Here is a 22,399-nt window from a genome sequence, read left to right as displayed (position 1 = left end):
TTAACAGAATCATATTCTTATGAATAAATGCACAGGTTCGTTAGTTGTTTGTTTAGTATGTTTGTGCAATTTTTTTGTTCATTTTAATTAAATTCCAACCTACTAGTGGTTTAATTCCCAATCTCTTGTTTTTCAATTCTGCCCCCAAATGAGTTATACATTAAGAGCCAACTTGATAAATATAAAAAACAATCTAAAAATCTAAACCAATTTAGAACATCACAGCTTCAACGTAAAAATTGTAGGGAAGAAATCCTACAATATTTTAATTTTTGCAGAATTTGGATTCTATAGTAGGTAAAAGCCAAATCTCACACTGTTTCTCTGATAGAGAATTACCAGAAGAATTGATGTTTCTACAATTAATTCCTTTCCAGCGCCTTGGGATGTGCTCCTGACATGAAAGGCGTATACAAATGTCATTTTGTGGTTGTTGTTCTATACCCTTCTGATGCTAACAGCATGGCACAAGTTAATCAATATTTTTATATCTTGTTACAATTGTTATGACTTCCTTTATCCCTTCTTTACTTTGAAATACCTTTATTTTTCTCCGCTCTCTTAAGCTCTTCTATGACCGATGCCATCGTAAAGCATCCTGCTGTATATTGTGGTTTAGAGGAGTCTGAATTCTTCTCTTTCTCCTCTTCCTTCCCTCCACCCCACACTGGATTCTGCCTTCTCTATTGTGACTCTGGGGAAACACCTTTTAATAAAACTAATCCACCCGGGGAAACAAAAACATATTCATAGCCTTAAGATGATAGGCTTTAGAAAACTTTTTGGAATTTGGAATTAAAACAATTTTTCATAATTTGGCAATGGTTCTCTGCATAGCACAAACGAAAATACAAAATTACATTTGTATAGCACCTTTCATGTCAGGAAGATGTCCCCAGCAAGGTTCAACATGGGGTTCCAAATTAAAGCTACTTTCTAAAATTTTGCATAAACTTAAATTTTGAGACGATTTTAAGTTATATGTCTAAGAAGATAGAATATTTTAGACTCCTGGTCTCTCTTGACATGACTGGTTGCAATGAATTATTTTGTGAGTTAAACAGAGAAATTGAGGAGCATGGTTGAAATTAAACATAAGACCCTACTTACTCTTGAGTGGTACTCTAGAGGAAAGGAATAGAATGTATTCGACAATAAAATTAGAAGTTGTACATTCACATTTGTAAAATATTACAGTAAATTCCCATAAATCATATCAGTTGGGACCATAACATTTAATGACTTGTGCGAAATCCGAGTTAGAGGTAAACTGTACGTCGTATAAAATCCAATTTAATCAAGAATCTACACTGCGCACACATAATTCAATGCAGCTGGTAAGGACTAGTCAAGGCTACGTTTCTCACAATTTAATGCGTGTTTACCCATCGCCACATACGCACTTATCGGCAAGCGTGGAATCACCCTAATCACGGGAAATTTAAGTTCTTCTGTGCATGCATCATTGAATCGAGACTGTTTCCCACAATTGAATACAGTCAGTTGGTACGTGCACATGCGTCGACGAGTCAGGACGTCATTTTCCCCAGTTCAATGCAGCCGGTAAGTCTGAGACTAATGGAGGATTAGGGGAGCGGTATTACAAATTAGGAGATGATTTGCTTATAAAATACAACCAGTGTAAAGAAATCTAAGTGGTTTTGAGAGGAAACTGAATGGCACTAGGGTGAATTTACGACTTAAGACAATTATACAATTTATAAAGATAAGCCTTAATGTGAGTTTTACTATATTATGTAATTTGTTTTCAGAATTTATGACCTATAGACATTTAAGTTGTTATTAGGTTTGCTTTCAAGTTCTGATTCTGGCTGTTTCATGTATTTAGCTGTACTTTTTTTTCCCCCCTAGTTTCTTTGTGTGTAAAGGATCTGAGGCCTGAATTTTCTCAAGGTCTTAACCTTAAATTTAAGATTGTACAAAATTTTGGAAATTAACTTCACTTTAAATTTTTAAGAAACGGCATCCAAATTCAAACTGTATGAGAATCTTCAGAATTTTTCCTGATTTTAAATTTTAAGACAATGGTCTTAGATTAAGGCCAAGACCATGAGAAATTTCAGGAATACTTGTCTCTGTGTGACACTTTACCCCAATAATCTGTCTAAACAGCATTGCATCCAAGAGGGGATTAAACTTAACACTGCACACTGGTTTCTCTGCATTCTATGCCATATTATTGTCTTTTACCCAATTTCTTTCAGAAGCATTCATATTCATCGTTGCTTGGATGTTGCATTAATGAGAAGCTACATTTTGCTTGGCTTCATTGCTTTGTTTTCATTTTGACCCCCTGGTGCAAATTTTTTGAAGATTCAAAGAACATGGGAGGTGGGGGTGATACCACAACATTTTCTCCTTTGATTTTGTTGAGAGTATCGATTGTCGGATCCTTCTTTAACACTGGCATTATTGTAACTTTTGTTTTCCTTTTATTTAAGGGCATCAGAAACAGATTGATCCTGAAACATTTAAATACTTCTATAATTTCTGGAAGGAGTCTGAGACTGAGGCTCAAGATGTCATCCTACCTGTGGAAGTAATCGAGCACCTGGACAAAAATGAATCCGTCTACAAGTTGTCATCTTCTGTGAAGACCAATTACGGTGTTGGAAAAATTGCATTGACACAGAAACGACTGTTTCTTCTCACTGAGGGAAGACCTGGTTACGTCGAGATTGCAAAATTCAGGGACATCCAGGTAATGCTTAGGAATTACTGAACCAACCATTACTAATGCTCAGTAGTTTAGATCACTGCCCCATAATGTTTCATGACTAAGGCATGTGTTACATTCATTGCTGAATACTATCCCCCACCACCCATCATCACAAGCACCACTTAAAATTCCAACCAATTAAAGTGATTGTTTGGGTGTCTCATTAATGCGACACGCAAGCATCAATGAAAATGGGATCAGAGTTTGAATGCAGCCTAAATGAAAACTTCTTCTTTATTCTCACATGTTTCACGTCTATCTCGATCCAGTCTTTAGAAATGTCATGGCCTCCTCGTGCAATAGTTTCTGTTTTTATGGTCTTATTACTTGAGACCTCGCCCAACTCCACTGGCTCCCCATCCCCCAGAGGATCGAGTTCAAGATCCTCATCCTCACCTTTAAGGCCATCCATGGCCTTGGCCCCTCCTACCTCTCTGACCTACTGACTCCCTACCAACCTGCCCGCTCCCTCCGTTCAGCGGGCTCCGGCCTGCTCCATGTCTCCCGCCCGACCCGCCCTATCCTTTGTGGCTGGGCTTTCAGCCTCTCTGCCCCCACCCACACTCTGGAACTCCATCCCACGGTCCCTTCACCTCGCTTCCTCCCTTGCCTCCTTCAAGGCCGGTCTCAAAACCCTTTGACCATGCCTTTGATCTCCCTCCCACCTCTCTGCCTTCCCTCACCCTTACACCAACCCTCCCCCATGCTCGGGCCCCGACACTTGACTGTTCAGCACTTTGGGACGTCCTCCCTACGTGAAAAGCGCTCTATAAATGCAATTTTGTTGTTGTTGAGGAGAACCAACTTGAATCTTGGTGCTTGCAGTTCACTTCATTGGTTAGAATTCCTAATGGAGCTGGAAGACTCAGCAATGAATGTAACGCACGTCTTAGTCAAGAAACACTTTATAATTCTGTACAATTCTTGACAACAATAATTTTAGAAATATGTTCCTTCAAACTGTGAATGAGCTCTGAAACGTTTTCTCTTTATGGTTAGGAGATTGAGATCATGTCTGTGATGTTTTTCCCACTTCGAATCCCTGCTCTAAAAATAAAGAGCAGTCTGAAAGAACCATTCGTAGGAAACCTGAAGACTGAACGTGACCTTTGGCAATTGATTGTGAAGGAGATGTGGGCTGGAAAAAAAATGGCAGATAAACACAAGGTTTTATACTCTTCTGTTTGAAATGCTTTGATATATTTAGGTTTTCTATTTTTTAGGTCAGCAACAGGATAGATGACGAATGAAATTTTTGCCCACAAGTATATAGTCAATTCACTTTACAGTATATTCTGTGTGGGTTTTGAGACTTTTCAACAACATGATAAGGTGCAATATCAAATGCAAGGATTATTATTATTAATGGGACTGCTAATTCTAAGAAAATCTACCTCTAATTTATTTGTTTCTTAGCCATAAAGCAGGGCGAAACCTTGGGCAAGTGTCCTTACTCCACACGCCTAATAATAATCTCTCCAAAAAAAAGTAATAAATTGGCTGTTTTCAATCAACGACTGTTTGTGGGACACTGCTGTATGCAATTGGCTGCCGCATTTCGCCCTCAAATATACAGTCAATTCACTTCACAGCATATTCTGTGAAGCGCATTGAGACGTCTAGAAGACTTGAAAAGCGCTATATCAAATGCAACGATTATTATTATAAGACTTGTGTACTCTTACTAAGATCTTGCTTGCACTTCTCTCTGTATGTAAGTATTTCAGGATTTGGTTGATAGAAATCACAGATGAACATACTTTTTCACATGTCAACATAATTTAAGAAAATTCTGAATGGAAGAATAAATGCAAATTTAAATTGGCCACCTTACTGATAGATGGCCCTTCACAAGTCATTAGGTAGGAAGTAAGTTTCATATAATTCACCAAAAGGATACAAAGTTATACATTTATCTGGATCTGAGACAGTTTTACATCTTCTTACATGAAACCTACTTCAAAGTGGTAAAGTTGCCTTCAGATAATTCTCTGCTGTGGGAATTTATATTTATAAAGCACATTTCATGTTGGAGGACATCTCAGAGAACAGACACTCCTACTGGGCTTAGGGTGTAAAGATTGGAGAGATGCGGGAAAGCGCTGTTAAAGAGCTATCTTGAACTGATCTTGAATGAGGTGAGGAAGGGAGCGAGTTGGAGAGACTCTGGAATGGAGTTCCAGATAACAGGAGCAGAAAGCCCGTCTGTCAATGTGGGGCAGATAGGGCGGAGGACATGAAGCAGGCAGGTACTTGCTGAACATAAGCAGGCATAAGCTTCAAGGACTCTTTTTGATCATCACAAATTCCTTGAGGTTTGATTATTTTTACAAATTATATGGAGAATTATTTGCAGAATAAACCTAAATATGTATTGATCATTTATGGTAATTTGTTTACTATTCCATCTTTAGGACCCACAATACATCCAACGAGCACTAACTAATGTCTTGCTGATGGACGCTGTTGTCGGATGCTTGCAGACTTCTCAAGCCATTTATGCTGCTTCAAAATTGGCCTATTTTGATCAAATGAAGAATATGGGTAAGAAGATTTTTTTCTGTACTTTTCAATAAAATATGTTACTTTTTAGCCAGCTGGTTTCTATGAAAGGTTGGTGCACTTGGGGTGCTCTTTTATGTAAACCAAGGCCCAGTCTGCCTGTTCAGGTGGACATTAATAACCCACAGAGATTGGAAAAGAGAATAGTAATCCTTGCATTTGATATAATGCCTTATCACATCTTCGAGACATCTCAAAGCACTTCACAGAATATATTATAAAGTGGATTGACTATATTTTGTGGTCAAATTGGGCAGCCAATTGCACACAGCAGTATCCCACAAACGGTCGTAAATTGAGTGACCAAATTCTTAATTATTTTTTAGTGGGGGAGGGATTATTGCCTCAGAAAAGCAATCTATATGTACCTTGCGTTTATCTGTATTATATCTTCAAGTAAATTAGCTCAGACAGAAAAGAGCAAGTATTAGAGGGCGAATATAACAACTATTTCTTGCCTAGATTGGAGGGCTCAAAGGGGAAGGACAGGCACCACCCAAAGATGGGGAAGGAAGGGGCAAGGGAAAGAGGGAGAGTGTTCCAGAGTTTTGTCGTAGCGGACTGAAAGCGCAGCCAGTGATGGTGGAAAAGAAGGTAGGAGGCCAGAGCCAGTTGAGCGGAGGCAGTGGGTAGTGATTGGGGAGTAAGCAGGTTGGAGAGGCAGGGAGGTGCTAATTCATGAGGGATTTGAAGACGAATGTTCGGTGAGTGGAGCTCAATCATGGTACACCAATGATCTTTTGCAATCAAACCATTGTTTCCCATCACATATATCACATAATCTATTATTTTGTAGCACTTAAGACGAAAAAGAGAGTGTCCTGGGCAACAATCCCTCAAATAAAAAAAATTGGTCGATTGTTTCTTGTAGGATATGTTGTGTGCAATTGGGTTGCCCCGTTTGCCTATAAACACACGGTAACTCCATTTCACAGTAAATCCTGTGAAGTGCTTTGAGATGTCTTTCCAGTCTCATAAGGTGCTACAGCAAATGCAAGGACTATTATTAACATTGTTGGGACAGAGTAGAATGAGCTTTAATTTGCATGCAGTATCTAATATATTGTGAATTTATTTTAAAGCGGTTCCGAAAACAACTTCAGAGACCTTAAAACACAAGATAAATCCATCTGCTGGTCAAACCAGTCCTCAGGCAGTGAATGCTCTCTTGTACGCACCAGGTAAATTTAAATTATTCATCTTCCCTTTTATAATACTCATGACTGATTGGAGGACTCAGAGGAGAAGGACTTCAGGCACCACCCAAAGATGGGGAAGGAACAACAACAACAAGATTCCATTTATTGAGCGCCTTTCACGTCGGGAGGACGTCCCAAGGCGCTGTACAGTTGGGTCAGGACCCGAGCAAGGGGGAAATGGTCAGGGTGAGGGGAGGGAAGGGAGGGAGCGAGGAGGGGGTAGAGAGTCGAGAGGGGAGCTGAAGGCATGGTCAAAGAGAAAGGTCTTGAGACCGGCCTTGAAGAAGGAAGGGGAGGAAGCAAGGCGAAGGCACTGGGGGATAGAGTTCCAGAGCCTAGGGGCTGAGAGGCTGAAGGCCCGGCCACCGATGGTAGGGCGGTTGGGGTGGGGGATGTGGAGCAGACCGGAGCCAGAGGAACGGAGGGTACGGGCAGGTAGGTAGGGGGATAGTAGGTCGGAGAGGTAGGAGGGAGCAAGGCCGTGAATGGCCTTGTAGGTGAGGGTGAGGATCTTGAATTCGATCCTCTGGGGGATGGGGAGCCAGTGGAGGCGAGCGAGGGTGGGAGTGATGTGGTCCCGAAGCCTGGTGCGGGACAGTACACGAGCTGCAGAGTTCTGAATGACCTGCAGCTTGTGGAGGGAGGTGCCGGGAAGGCCGGCGAGGAGAGAGTTCCCATAGTCCAGCCTTGAGGTGATAAAGGCGTGGACCAGTGTTTCAGCAGCGTGAGGGGTGAGGTAGTGCCGTAGTCTGGCGATGTTCCGGAGGTGATGGAAGGCGGTGCCAGTTGTGGCGCGGATATGAGGGAGAAAGGACAGCTCAGGGTCGAACAGAACGCCGAGGTTCCTGACTGGCTTTGAGAGGTGGAGAGTGCAGCCTTGGATGCTGATGCTGTCAGCGCCTGAGGTGCGGAGGCGCTGACGTGAGCCAATCAGGAGGGCCTCAGTTTTGCGCACGTTGAGCTGGAGAAAGTTATCTCTCGTCCAGGACTCGATGTCGGACAGGCAGCTGTCAGGACATCGGTGGTCGTGGAGTTGAGGGTAGAGGAGGAAAGGTAGAGTTGAGTGTCATCCGCATACATGTGGAAGTTAACCCCATGTCTGCGGATGATGTCACCAAGGGGGAGCATATAGAGGGTGAAGAGGAGGGGACCAAGGACAGAGCCTTGAGGGACACCGCACGAGACAGTGCGGGGGACGGAGGAAATACCAATTGTGGAGACAAAGTGGAGACGTTGGGAGAGGTACGACCTAAACCACTCAAGGACAGGGCCTTGAAGGTTTAGGTGGGAGGACAGGCGGTGGAGGAGGATAGCATGGTCGACCGTATCGAATGCTGCCGATAGGTCGAGGAGGACGAGGAGGCAGAGGGAGCCCTGGTCACAGATGGTCAGGATGTCATTGGTGACCTTGACCAGGGCAGTTTCTGTGCTATGGGCAGCACGGAAACCTGACTGAAGGGGTTCGAATAGTGAATGGGTGGAAAGGAAAGAGCGCAGTTGGGAGGCGACAACTCTTTCCAGGACCTTGGAGAGAAAGGGGAGGTTGGAGATGGGCCGGTAGCTTGATAGCTGCGACGCATCAAGGGAGGGTTTTTTTAAGGTGGGAGTGATGGTGGCAGTTTTTAAGGGAATGGGAATAGAGCCAGAGGAGAGGGACAGGTTGACGATGTCTGTGATATGTGGGGCAAGGAGGTGGAGCTGGGAGATAAGGAGTGGAGTGGGGATGGGGTCAAGGGAGCAGGTGGTGGGTTTAAGGGATAGGATGAGTTTGGTGACAGAGGTTGGGGAAACGGGTACGAAGGTGTGTAGGGGAGGATGGGTAGGAGTCGGGGTGTGGGAGGGAAGGGAAGGTGGGTGGATGTTGGAGGGGAAGTGACCGCGGAGCGAATTCCCTTGATCTTGGATTCAAGGAAATCCAGCATCTCCTCGCAGTGAAGGTTGGAGGAGATGACCTGCGCGGGGTGGCGGGGGGGACGAAGGGGCAAGGGATAGAGGGAGAGTGTTTCAGAGTTTTGTCGTAGCGACTGAAAGCGCAGCAATTGATGATGGAAAGGAAGGCACAAGGGTCAAGCAGAAGGCCAGAGCCAGTTGAGCGGAAGCAGTGGCTAGTGATTGGGGAGTAAGCAGGTTGGAGAGGCAGAGAGGTGCCAAGGCATGAGGGATTTGAAGACGAATGTTCGGTGATAGGGCGCCTCAAAGCAGCCACTATCACCCCCACCTTGAAGAAATCTTCCCTCGATCCATCATAGCTATCCAGCTACCGGCCCATCTCAAATCTCCCCTTCCTATCCAAGGTCCTTGAGAGAGCCATTGCTTCTCGGCTTCATTCTTTCCTCTCACTCCCTCCATGAATCCCTCCAATTGGGTTTCCGTGCTGCCCACAGCACGGAAACTGCTCTGGTCAAGGTCACAAACAACATCCTGACCACGTGTGACCAGAGCTCCCTCTGCCTCCTCGTCCTCCTTGACTTCTCTGCCGCCTTTGACACCGTGGACCACTCAATCCTCCTCCTCCACCTCTCCTCCCACCTCAACCTTCAAGGTTCTGTCCTTGACTGGTTCAGGTCCTATCTTTCACACCGTCTCCACTTCGTCGCGGCAAACGGTTTTTCCTCCAGCATCTTGTTTGGTGTTCCTCAGGGCTCTGTCCTTGGTCCCCTCCTCTTCACCCTCTACATGCTCCTCCTTGGTGACGTCATCCGCAGACATGGGGTAAATTTCCACATGTATGCGGATGACACCCAACTCTACCTCTCTGCCTCCACCCTGAACTCCAGGATTACTGGCGTCCTAACCGACTGCCTGTCCGACATCAAGTCCTGGACGTGGGCCAACTTTCTCCAACTCAATGTCAGCAAGACTGAGGCCTTCCTGATTGGTTCGCGCCAGAACCTCTGCACCCAGGCACTGGCAGCATCAGCCTCCACAGCTGCACACACAACCTCACTAAGCCAGTCAGGAACCTGGGTATCTTGGTTGACCCTGAATTGTCCTTTCTCTCCCACATCCGCGCCATGACCAACACTGCCTACTACCACCTCCGCAACATTGCCAGATTCCACCACTGCCTCACCCATCAGGCTGCCGAAACCCTCACCCACGCATTCGTCACATCAAGGCTCGATTATGGGAACTCCCTCCTCATCGGCCTTTCCAACTCTTCCGTTCACAAGCTGCAGATCATCCAAAACTCTGCAGCTCGTGTACTCTCACGCACCAGGCTCCGTGACCCCATCACTCCCTCCCAAGCCTGACTTCACTGACTCCCCATCCCTCAGAGGTTCAAGTTCAAGATCCACGTCCTCACCTTTAAGGCCATCCATGGCCTTGCCCTCTCCTACCTCTGACCTGCTGACTCCCTACCAATCTGCCCACTCCCTCCGTTCATCGGGCTCTGGCCTACTCCATGTCTCCCGCCCGACCAGCTCTACCATCGGTGGCCGGACTTTCAGCCTCTCTGCCCCCACACTCTGGAACTCCATCCCACGGTCCCTTCGCCTCGCTTCCTCCCGTGCCTCCTTCAAGGCCGGTCTCAAGACCCTTCTCTTTGACCGTGCCTTTGGTCTTCCTCCCACCTCTCTGCCTTCCCTCATCGCTACACCACCCCTCCCCCATGCTCGGGCCCCAACACCTGACTGTTCAGCGCTTTGGGACGTCCTCCCAACGTGAAAGGTGCTCCATAATGTAATTTTGTTGTTTTTGTTGTGTTGTTGACGATTAAAATTAAGTAGGCCTGTACTGGAATGACAAGCTGATTAATCCAGATTTAGTTACCAAATGTTATGTTGTACATTCATTTATTATGATTAGAGATAGTTCCCAAAAGTGAATTCTCTGTTTGCATACTCCTGTCAAAATGGATTTCCATGAAAGTGCTGTATATAGAGAGGAATATTTCAGAAATTCACAAGATCTACTGCTTGTTGCATCTGTTTCAAGAATATGCAGTAAAATTCACATAATTCTTATCTTTATAAATCATATTTCACCCACAAATATACAGTCAATTCCCTTTACAGTATATTCTGTGAAGTGCTTTGAGACGTCTAGAAGATGTGAAACAACAACAGCAACAAGATTCCATTTATAGAGCGCCTTTCACGTCGGGAGGACGTCCCAAGGCGCTGGACAGTTGAAAAGCCCTGTATCAAATGCAAGGATTATTATTATTATATAAATCGCCCAAGCAATACATTCACCCGCGTTCCATTCAGTTTCCTATCACAACCATTTAATTTCTTTTGCACTGTTCGTATTCATCACCTCTTAACGAGTAACGTCGCTCTCCTACGCTTCATTACTCCCACACTTCCATTTGCTTTGAATCACGGGAAATGACGTCATGATCCGTCGCCGCATGCGCACTTACTGTCCGGCCGCATTTAATCACGGGAAACGTAATCTTGATCTGTCGATGCAAATGAAGTAGGACTTCATTCCCCGCGATTCAATGCAATTCAAATGCTTGCCGGTTTATGTGCATGCGGCGGCTAGTCAGCACTCATTGAATCATGGGAAATGAAGTCTTAAATGATCACCACATACACACGTATCATTTGCATACAATATCTAATATATTGTGAATTAGCACGCGCAGTGTAGATTATTGATTAAATTGGATTTTATTTGATTTATACAGTTTGCCTGCAACTCGGACTTCACATAAGTCATACTAAATGTCATGTTCTCGGCTAATAGGACTTATGTGACTTTTACTGTTTATCACGTGCTTCCCAAACAGTGCATTACATTTAGCATGAGCCAAACCATTGCACTTAGGTTATGGCTTATTACCGTTCAATGGTTTGAATGTCTTCCTCCTATGTCGTAATTTCTATAATTTTATATGTACTTGTTTCAATTTTATACGGTAGTGTACATCTTTTTGCCCACAAAAAAGCACTTTGAGACATCCTACTGACATGAAAGGTACTAAATCAAATGCAAGGATTATTATTATCTTTCTACACCACAGTATCGTAAATTGAATTGTTTCTCCTCACAAAAGAGGACCAAATGGGAAGCAACAAAATTAGAAATAGAATTTATAACATAATCTTTTAAAGTTAGAAAAAATGTTAATTGAATTCAAATAAAGATGTTATCTGCTTTTTTTAAAAAAAATGTGTCTTAATACAATCCTGAATTACTTATACACCTTTTGTTGGTCAAGGTCAACTGCTACAAATGGACAGAGATGATAATGCAAATCCCAAACTATGGTGTGCGCTAAGTGAGGGGAAAGTAGTGCTTTTTGATGCAGTATCTTGGTCAATTCAACAGCATCATATTCAAGTGGGCAACTCAAAGTTGGTGAGTAGCAGGTAAAATTTAAACTGAGAGTGCAGAAAGACCAATGAAATACAATTGAGAAAGTAAACTGTAATATAAATAAATGCCTCCACGCTCAACATTCCAGCACATCAGATTAATCATAACAAATCTTAACTTGTTCTTAATGGAAATAAGTCATTCACATTTATTATTGATTTAAGAAAGACGTTCATTGGTCTTACTGTGATTAATACTGAAGAATAAATCTAAGTGCATTTTTGGCAATGAAGAGAAAGTATTTTTTATCATGGTTATAAATTGTCAAAATAATTATCCTGTCCCAAAATTCAAATGTCACAAATACAGTCAAACGTGTCTTCAACAACCACTAGGGACTGGGCCAAAGTGGCCTTTATGTAATGGTGACCACTGAGTAAGACTTTGTTGGTACATGATCCGGGTTGTTCCAGGAAGGTTGTTAACAGGGATGGTTGCTTGGATAGGTTTGACTGTAGATCTAAATAGCTGGTGTATTCATTATTCATCCCTAACCCTAAACTCCTTGTTGTGATGGGGGTACGGAGTTTAGTACAGGTGATTATGTAGGCGGGGGAATATTGAATAAGCTGGATCTTGTGCATGGTGCACCTAGGGAGCACTGGAAGCTGGATGTTCTGTACTTTCCATGAGCACAGGTCAACAGGACACCAGGACTACAGTGAGGCAGCACTGTATCAGGAAGCGCCCTTCCTGCAGGGTATCGTCACAGCGGATAGCACTTGACAGTGGCGGAGAACGATGCCGAGATAGAGGGAGGAGGCAGGTGACTGTAGGCATGGTCGAAGAGGATCTTCAGGCACGACCTGAAGAAGGGGAAGGAAGGGGTAAGGTGGAGAAATCGAGGAAGAATATTCCAGAGTTTTGGGTGTAGTGGCTGAAAGGGAGGCCACCGATGGTGGAAGGGAGGGCATGAGGGTCATGCAGAAGACCAGAGCCAGTTGAGCAGTGGATAGCGGTAAGCAGGTCGGAGAAGAAGGGAGATGCCAGGGCATGGAGGCATTTGAAAATAAGTGTGAGGATCTTGAAATTGATCCGTTTGGAGGGAAGGACGCAGTGGAGCCTGGCTGTAATGGGGCTATGAAGTTTAGTATGGGTGAGTATGTAGGCGGGCGAATTTTGGATTAGCTGGATCTTGTGCATGGTGGAGCTGGAGAGACTGGCAAAGAAGGCATTTGAAAAATCGAGTCAGGTGGTGACAAATGCACACGAGTGTTTCGGCTGAGTCTGCGGTAAGGTATGGTTAGAGGCGGGCAATGTGGCGATGTGGAGGAAAGCATTCCTTGGTCATCGACCAGATGTGGGGAAGGAAGAAAAGCGATGGGCCGAACCTGACGCCTAGGTTGCACACCGGTTCAGTGAGTCTGAGGGATAGGCCAAGGAGGTCAGAGCCACAGGACAGAAGACATTGACAGGAGTCAAAGAGTATGGCTTCCGTCTTTTCAACCTTTAGTGGTAAGAAGTTTGTGCTCATCCAGGCCCTATTGTCTTCCAGATAAGCCGACAGAACATTGGTGTTCCTGGAGTTGCAGCTGGAGGAGGAGAAATAGATTTGTGTGTCATCCGCATACACGTGGAAGTTTATCCCATGTCTGCGGATGATATTGTCCAGAGGGAGCATATAGATGAGGAAGAGGAGGGGGCCAAGGATGGAACCCTGGGGTATGCCACTGGTGACCCACCTGTGGCGTACCCCAGGGAACGCCACGCCTTGGGTGGATGGAGAAATGGTTGAAGGGACAAAGTGAAGGCAGTTTGTTAGGTAGGACTCAAACCAGTGGATGAGGGAGGAGAGGCGGTGGATAAGGATGGAGTCACCGATTATGTCGAATGCGGCTGAGAGGTCCAGGAAGATGAGTAGGCAGACGGAGCCCTGGTCACAGAGAGAGGGGAATGCCGTTTGTGACCTTTTAACAAGACTGTCTCTGCTTTGGGTAGAGTGGAAACCATGGAGGAGCTTGTGGAGGGAGAGGTGTGAACAAAGCGATGTAGGGAAGGAGGATGCAGCCAAGTCAATATTTTCAATCTTTGACACAAAGAAATCTAGGACCTCTTCGCACAGAGTTTCCCTATTTTAAAAGTTATTATTTTTTTAAAAAAGAACTTTGCTTAACAATGCTTAATGATCATTCATGATCAATTATTCTTGTGAATTGCAGTTCGCCTTCTGACAATATTTATAACGTCTAAATTGCCAGTCACATTATTCATTGGAAGGTTATGCTTGAAGGCTTAGTTGAGGAAGGACAGGAGGAGGCTCATGTCGAGCATAATAATAATAATAGTAATAATAATCCTTGCATTTGATATAGCGCTTTTCACGTCTTCTTGACGGCTCAAAGCGCTTCACAGAATATGCTGTAAAGTGAATTGACCGCATATTTGTGGGCGAAACGCGGCAGCCAATTGCCACAGCAATGTCCCACAAACAGTCGTGGATTGAAAATGACTCATTTACTATTGTTTTTGTTTTGGAGGGATTATTATTAGGCGTGTGGAGTAAGGAAATTTCCCCAAGGTTTCGCTCTACCTGGAATTGAACCCAGGTGTCTCACTTGCAAAGCGAATGCTCTAACTACTGAGCTACAGGACTCCACTCCATAAACACCGGCATAGACCAGTTCGGCCAAATGGCCTGTTTTTGTATTGAAATCCAGTGATTTACAAAGTTGTTTTTCACCGGCAGACCTGTATGCTGGGAGTGGAGCGGAGCCAGGTTTGGATTGGCTCACAAGATTCCTCTATCTACATCATCAATACCCTCAGCATGTCCTGCAACAAACAGCTGACCGAACATTGCAGTGACGTCACTGATTTGATCTTGGAGGACAGGGTGTCAAAGTTCAGGTACAGCAACTGAACTAAGTATCCGTCGGCTGTCAACACATCTGATCCATTTTTACTATTTTTAATATAATGTAGAGTTTATATATATATACACACACACATTGTGTAAAGTGAAGCTCGTGCGAGTTTTACACTAAAATTATTAGGTTGAACTGCATTCTTAATATGTTGTCATTTGGCTATACTTATCTCATTTGAATTTTTGTAAAACTGAAAATCCTCATGTTTCCACTCAAAGGCAGGTATATTCATGCAGTCTGGATGGGAGAGTAATTTGCTGGGATGTCATCACATTAGAAATAAAGGCAGATTTTCAGTTGTCCAACTGTCATAAGCTAACTGCCATCAAACTCCACAATTATATGCTGTGGTGCTGTGAGTATTAAAATACTTATTTTTATTGTTCCTAAATTTATAAGATGAGTTGTCGGATGTCAAATGACCAATTAGTAATTATCCTTCTTGCGGGCCCTTGGGACTGAGCTGGCTCCAAGGCGATGTGTTTGGCAGTGGAATGTCAAAATTTAAATCAATCCTCTGTGGTGGTTTTGGTAGGATGGGTCCTAAGTCTGGTGGGTCCACAGTAATCCAAGATACTGCTGTTGACAGATTAGCCAGCCTGGCCAGTTGGACTAGAAGGCGTAGACCAGTCAAGAGGGACAGGGATTTTTGCCACTTTCCTCCTGTTAATCCTGCAAACCAAAGCCCTAATCAGTAGGGTGGACCCAGCTGAACATGCCGCAGAAACCTTGCTCGACAGTCCTCATTAGCAAGCTGCGTTGTTTTCAGCTGGTTGAAATCCAGCTATACCCCAACTCGCACTCTGTAGCCCCCAAAACTTGGCTGTCACCCACCTGGAGTGAATATTATCTTGAATTAGGTAAGCAGGATGTGTCCCTCCAGTGGGAGAGTGCACATCCCATTCCAGAAATAAGGAAATTTCCTCAATTATAATATCCTATGTGAAAATATTTGTACAAAATTGATTTATGTAATCTTTCATGTCAAATATATTTCTCCTGTGCGTGGGTATGTGTGTGTGTATGTGTGTGAGTACTCACAAGATTAGTACTTCAAAACAAGTTCTTGAATGTCATTGTATTGGTTTCATTAGGTGTGGGAGATGCTTTGCTGGAAGTGAAAAAAAATGGGCAGCTCTCCCGCAAGGTTGTGTTGGAAGACCCAAAAGGGACCTATGATCCTTTCAGCTGTTTCCTCGTCTTTTCTGAGGTAGGCTAACTTTATGGAAGCCAGTTTTATGTGGTTAGTGACGCTTTATACTGATTAGCTTTTTCCCTGTTTTTAAATGATCATTTTCTGTCAATGTAACCTCTTTCCTTACCACCCTCTTCTGTAATTCAGAAACCCCTTTATAAATTGCCCACTGTTGCAATATTTTCCTGAAATACCTTATAGCAACTCCTTTGTAAGTGTGCTTCGACGTACAAAAACATAATCCAACTAAAGGTTTTTTTTGTGCAACTATTTTTTAAAATAGTATTTTCAAGCCAAGTTGAAACAATTTGTCTCAACATCCCATGGCTAGAAAAGGGAAATTTAAGACCCATTTTCCTATTTTCCACTGACTATAGAAAGTGCACATGTGTGTTGACAGGATTAGGTTCAGCTGTAATTCTTTTCACACATTATCTGACAATTGGGCTACTAACACATCTGAAGAATAACTACTTGGTCAAGGAACCAAAAGACAGATGACAGATGATATGGGGTTCTCCTAACCCCATATCAGCCTGTCTGCTCCCTCGGCTCAGCAGACACCAGCCTGCTTCAGGTCCCGCGCACTTCCTGCCCCACCAATGGCGGTTGGCCATTCAGCATCTCTGCCCCCACACTCTGGAACTCTCTCGCAATCTCTCCACCTCACACCCTCTCTTGTCTCCCATCTAAAGACCTTCCTCTTCGACCATACCTTCGGCCACCCTCCCACCCCTCCTGACCCCCATTCCCATCTCTGGTCTAAAAAACCTTGACTGTCCAGTGACCTGGAACCTGGTAGACTACAGCACTGGGGGAGCACAGCATTGTGCAGAGTGTCGTTCTTCAGTTAAACTGAAGTCCCATTTGCCTATTCTTAAAGTAGTTGTTAAAGATTCTGTGATACTCTTCAAAAAGAGAAGGGAGTTTCTTTTGGTGCCGTGGCCAACAATTCTCTAGATTACAGTAATTAATTATGCATTTTGTGGCTCTGTTGGGATCTTGCTGGGCAAAATGTCTGTCATGTTTGCCTATAAAAACCCAGTCTACACCCAACAGTCATTACTGTGAAGGCTGTATAAAAATGCAAATGGTTCTTACTTTCTATCTGGACCTTTTGGTTTGTCACATCAGCCTACGACAACTACATTGATAAAATATCTTTTTATAATCTATACTTTCATTCTCTCATCAGAAAAATCAGTTGGTGACTGCTTCTGCTGACAAAGGAGAGGTTTGCTTTTGGGACATGAATAATCTGTCCATACCCTGTCAGAAGATTCAGCTTCAAGACTGCACCAGTATTAGTTGCATTATGTCTGTCAAAAAACAGGTAACTCCTCAATAACTCTAATCCTAATTTAATGCTTGAAGAATGTGAAAAGCAATAGAAATCACTGATTAACCACAGGTGTGACATCACTTGCACTAATTTTAGCAGAAAATTCCTTGCATACACTCATACATTTTCTTTTCGCGCCTTTGGCCACCTTCCCACCCCTCCCCCTGGCTCGGTCCCGGGATCCTAAACTGTAAATTTCTCTCCGAGATGCCGTCCGGCGTGGAGGGCGCTATATAAATCAAGTTGTTGTTGTACATTGCATGTATATTGTATGTTTGCATGTATATTAACTTAACACATCTATCACCATTCAGTGCAAAACTTTGCATTCTTTATTTCTCTTTCATGATATGTGCCAGACCCAACCCTGCTCTCCACCTAAAGCGCAGCTGGCTGCCCTTTGCCGTGATGAGCCTTGTTGGAGCTGCTCATTATTGGCTGGGCTTGCTTTCTTCTGCTGGCCTGAAACGGTGATTCCGATTCATTGAACTGAGCATGATTGGCAGCTGTCATACTCTCCAGCTCTCAACACAATATTACTGGTGTTTCCGTGGGGCTGAAATTTGGTGTTTTAACCCGTGTTACACATCATTTTAGCAGATAATCAGTAACCAAGGAAGTAAAGGACACATAATAATCCAAAACACTCGCACATGCTGGTTTTCATCTTACTATTTTACCAACAAATGCACAAATGATCAAAGTACACATGTGTATGCCCTGTTGAATATGGGTTTTGAGATCACATGCCCAACAACAATGTCTATTGCAAATGTTTTATTTACTAATCAAAAATACAATTTTGCCACATCTAAATTCCCAATTCAACACATGTGGCTAGTGACTAACATATTGGACAACCCTGGTATAGAGTATATAGCAATGTGATTTCCAGGCTGTTTTAGCCCAAGAGCCCTACATATTTTTGTTGCATCAAATGCACAATATCCGTGGAGCATGTGGAACTTCTATTCAGAAAGTGTGAGTTGAATTTCAAAATACTTGGAGCCTGAAATTCCTCATGCAATTAGGCTTAAGACATTTTCTTGACAATTTAAGATTTTGTGGAATTTTGGAATTGTCTTAAATTATTTTTTAATTCGGAAGCTGATTTTCTGCATTAGAACCCATATGAGTTCAAAATAAGGACACCCAATACAGTACTTGCTTGATGGCCATAATACGTATATCTACATACAAAAATAGAAGTTGCTGGGATCACTCAGCAGGTCAGACAGCATCTTTGGAGAACGGAAAGTGAGTCAGCGTTTCGGATCCACGACCCTTCATCAGAATGGCTGAAGGGTTGTGGACCAGTTCTGATGAAGGGTCGTGGACCTGAAACGTTGACTCACTTTCTTTTCTCCATAGATGCTGCCTGATCTGCTGAGTGGTCCTAGTGACCTCTGTTTTTGTTTTCAGATCTACAGTATTTTGTGTTTTTATATCTGCATACACGTTTAAGACTGCAGTTGCTCTCAAGTACGTGAGTTGAGTTGCTAAAACCATTGTTTTTTTTATTAATCTTTCAGATCTGGATCGGAGGAAAAGGATTGGGCAAAGTGAAGGGAAAGATCTATGTGATCGACGCAGAGAAGTACACTGTGGAAAAGGAATTGGTGGCTCACGTGGACATGGTTCGAGCATTATGTTGTGCTGAAGACAGATATGTTCTTAGTGGGGCTGGCAGAGAAGATGGCAAGGTTGCTATCTGGAACGTGGAATAGTTTCCTTCTATATGTTTAGTACATTTTGGCCCTAATGCCACTGTAATGAACAGGTTTCTGTTTCAGCAGAAAAGGGTATACTTCAAGGTGTATACAATGTGCTATACCTTGTGTGAGGCGTTAGATTATCTTCCTCTTTTCAAAGAAAATGTTTTACCATCAGACTCTTGACACAGAAATAGAATTAACATGGCCAACCTCTCAGTTTATTCTGTCCATTCAAGTGAATGTTTACATTTAAAAACAGTGCCTTGTATTTTCAGGTTTTAATGTTATTGGAAAACCTAGATTTGTAGCTCTACATGAATATTAAAACTGAATTTATTTTCTGTATTTGCACATGAACAGAGATATCTTACAGGACTAAACCCCTGGCAACAACAATTCAAAACAGATGTTGAGAAAGAAAGATCTTGTATTTTATTATGCCTTATGTCACAACTTCTTGAAGCCTTTTTTTTTGGCCATGACTGTCATTACTGTCAAGTGTAGCAGCTTTTTGTGAAACCAAACCTAGCATATGTTGTTATAATTGTGGTCTTTCATCTCCAGGGCTCACTGATAACAGGGACCACGTTGAATAAATATCACATTTTACACCAATGAACTTATTCCTGCCATTTGAACACCTTTAAAACTTTTTTTCAGCATCAAAAGTTATCAGCTGAAACCTAAAAAAAACCTGACCAGTGCATAGAGATGGATTTTGCTGTATCAATCAGCTGTCTGTGACCAAGTACAGTGTATTATATGAACACCAAAAGGCCATTTGACCATTTGATTAATTTGTGGCCATTCTTTCTAATCCCATTTAGCTGTCTTTTTCCCCCATGTTTCTTAATACCCCTCAATATTTTATCTCAAATATTTCAATTGTCTTTGTATTCTGAGGCAGTGGATACCATATATTATCGCAACCCTCTGTGGTTTAAATAATTTGGCAGACAATGCTGTACGGACCGTCACATCATATCTTGAGAGAAGGCAGTGGCTAAATATGAATCCAGAATCATGAATTGTTAATGGAGAAGCTGCTAAATGGGAACCACAGCTGAGGGAGTTAGACAAGTCATCTGAACCCTGCGATTGTATTGCATCTTTTTAATCCTTATTTGCATACATGTCTGTAGTTTATACCTCCTTATTCAGATAATCTTTTGTGAGATATGCATTGTTTAATGAGTATATTGTAGAGCTAACTAGTCATTATCACATATGTAAAAATATATATTTTCTACTATGAAAGTAACAGTAATGGATGTGCAATAATCGGAGTCCTGTAGCTCAATGGTTAGAGCACTCGCTTTCTAAGCGAGAGATCTGAGTTCAATTCCAGGCAGAGGGCGAAACCTTGGGCAAGTTTCCTTACTCCACACAGAGCCTAATAATAATCCCTCCAAAAAACAAAACAATAATAAATTGGTCATTTTCAATCCACGACTGTTTGTGGGACATTGCTGTGCACAATTGGCTGCCGCGTTCGCCCACAAATATACAGTCAATTCACTTTACAGTGTGTTCTGTGAAGCGCTTTGGGACATCCTCCCGACGTGAAAAGCGCTATATCAAATGCAAGTATTATTATAATACCTTGCATTGATCAAATGCAAAAATTGGTATTTAACTTTTTCTGTGAAAGTAGTAGAAGTAACCTAATAAGTATCAGTTTTCTGACTGTTTTGAATACTATAGAAGTGTTGAAGGAATTTGTTATTCACTTGATTATGTTTATTATTCACTTGATTATGTTTATTAATCCTTTTAGTTCACCCATTGTCTTTTGTATGACTATTTCTTTTTAATCTCTTTTTATTTTGAAATATTTCTGTTTAGTCTTTAGTTTTGACCTCCTTATTCATCCTTTTCATCTAGGTCCCTTTTCTTTTCAGCCTCAGTCTTAATTATTGGCAAATATTAATGTAGATATCTTCACCATGAACAGATTTTCTTTTGATTTCAGCAGTTTGGCTACTTATATCTTAATGCTGGGACTTGTGGAGTTAGCAGTTTTCCTTAGAATTTACCTTTTAAGGATTCCTTTCTGAGGTAATTGCTGATACTAAGTGATAGTCTCTCAGCCAGTTGTGCAGCAACAGAGGTCAGCCATTTTGTTTCATGCGCGGCCGGGCCTAACACAAAAAAAACTAATTAATGGACACAATTGGAACAAAAAAACATTGTTTAAGACTATGAAGTAGAGCACATGAAACGCTTCCCTTTCCATTCCTATGTCTAGGAAATGTTCATCGCTTTTTTGAGCACTTAATTAAAGGTTCACAGTTGAAATAATTTGTTTTGATTGCACTCAATTGATAATGCAAAGTTTTATATTTGTCAATGTTTTTGTATTTTGTACAAAATCTTATTTTCTCTAACATCTGAAGTTATGTATACTACTTATTTTAAAAAAAAGTTTTCCTCAGGTCATGTTCTAACTTTTAATAAAGGCAATTCTATTAAGTGATCCATTTACCTGAGGTGAGAAATCTTCAAATCCAGTACCAGACGCTCTGCTCTTTATCCATACCCTTTTTAGTTTAGATACTTAAAATATTTAGTACCAATCTCACTTGAAGTTTGATTGCTGTTTTTTGTCCAGTTGTTTATCAATTCTGCCTGTGCACTGGTCCATATAACAGAGGGGCTGCAGAATGAGCATAATCAGAGTGGATGTTTGGGCAGGAGTATAATAGGAAACTAATTATTTAAGACACTGGGTTAAGAATAATTGTTCATTTCTTCAACCATTTACTGCTAGAGTTTGTATCCCATCAGGTCATTTTAAAGAAATTTCCAGTCATCTAGATGTGGGTAATCTTCCATCTTTTAAGGACTTGTTCGAAGCCCAGCATTAATTGTTTCCTGCTGTTATCTTGCATGCCAGGAAAAGTTTAAATTGCTGTTTGTTGGTTATCAGAAAGGATGGGAAATTGAACTTATGCAAACTGTTACAGAATGTGGAATTCCTTATTACAAGCAGCAATTGAAGCAGAACAATGCAACATTTAAAAGGCAATTAGATAAATGTAAAACATCAAATGAATATGGGAATGGAGGAACCAGGTGGGAAGTTGGACCAAGTGTCCTCAATAAATCTTCAAGCTTAAACAAAAATAGACCCATCTCTCCATCCCTTGATGTTGTGAACTTCTCATTATAGTCCTAACAATATTGGATTCCTGCCCTTGTGTGAACTCGCTCCAGTCCTCGACTGTCCTTATTCTGATTCAACCACTTAAGTGGCTCTTATGATTCACCACATTGTTTTTCTTCCATCTACTCAATTCATATCCAACTCGTTCCCTTTTGCGGAGGAATAACAACAAATTTGTAAATATTCTGATTTTTTTTATTCTTCATGAAATAGAGAATATACTGAAACACTGTAGGTGGAAGAATAGAATCTCTTTTTAAACATTTTTTTAAAAATCAAACC

At 42.3% G+C, this 22,399-nt stretch overlaps 1 protein-coding gene across 2 annotated transcripts in view; it reads left to right on the top strand.

Moving 5' to 3' along the window:
• Nucleotides 1-19,566, top strand: part of dennd3a (DENN/MADD domain containing 3a) — a 51,604-nt gene extending 32,038 nt beyond the window's left edge. For both annotated transcript variants that reach the window (XM_042332302.1, XM_042332303.1), the window contains 10 exons: nt 2,463-2,722; nt 3,740-3,907; nt 5,155-5,284; nt 6,385-6,483; nt 11,675-11,814; nt 14,519-14,679; nt 14,918-15,054; nt 15,794-15,909; nt 17,090-17,227; nt 18,769-19,566. In XM_042332302.1, the coding sequence (XP_042188236.1) occupies nt 2,463-2,722; nt 3,740-3,907; nt 5,155-5,284; nt 6,385-6,483; nt 11,675-11,814; nt 14,519-14,679; nt 14,918-15,054; nt 15,794-15,909; nt 17,090-17,227; nt 18,769-18,963 (1,544 nt within the window). In that variant the 3' untranslated portion in view covers nt 18,964-19,566. The remainder of the gene's footprint in view (nt 1-2,462; nt 2,723-3,739; nt 3,908-5,154; nt 5,285-6,384; nt 6,484-11,674; nt 11,815-14,518; nt 14,680-14,917; nt 15,055-15,793; nt 15,910-17,089; nt 17,228-18,768) is intronic.
• The last annotated feature ends 2,833 nt before the right edge of the window (nt 19,567-22,399 follow it).

Source organism: Callorhinchus milii, unplaced genomic scaffold, assembly GCF_018977255.1.
Source record: "Callorhinchus milii isolate IMCB2004 unplaced genomic scaffold, IMCB_Cmil_1.0 Scaffold2, whole genome shotgun sequence".
Taxonomy (NCBI): Eukaryota; Metazoa; Chordata; class Chondrichthyes; order Chimaeriformes; family Callorhinchidae; genus Callorhinchus; species Callorhinchus milii.
This window is presented reverse-complemented; position numbering and strand designations above follow the sequence as displayed.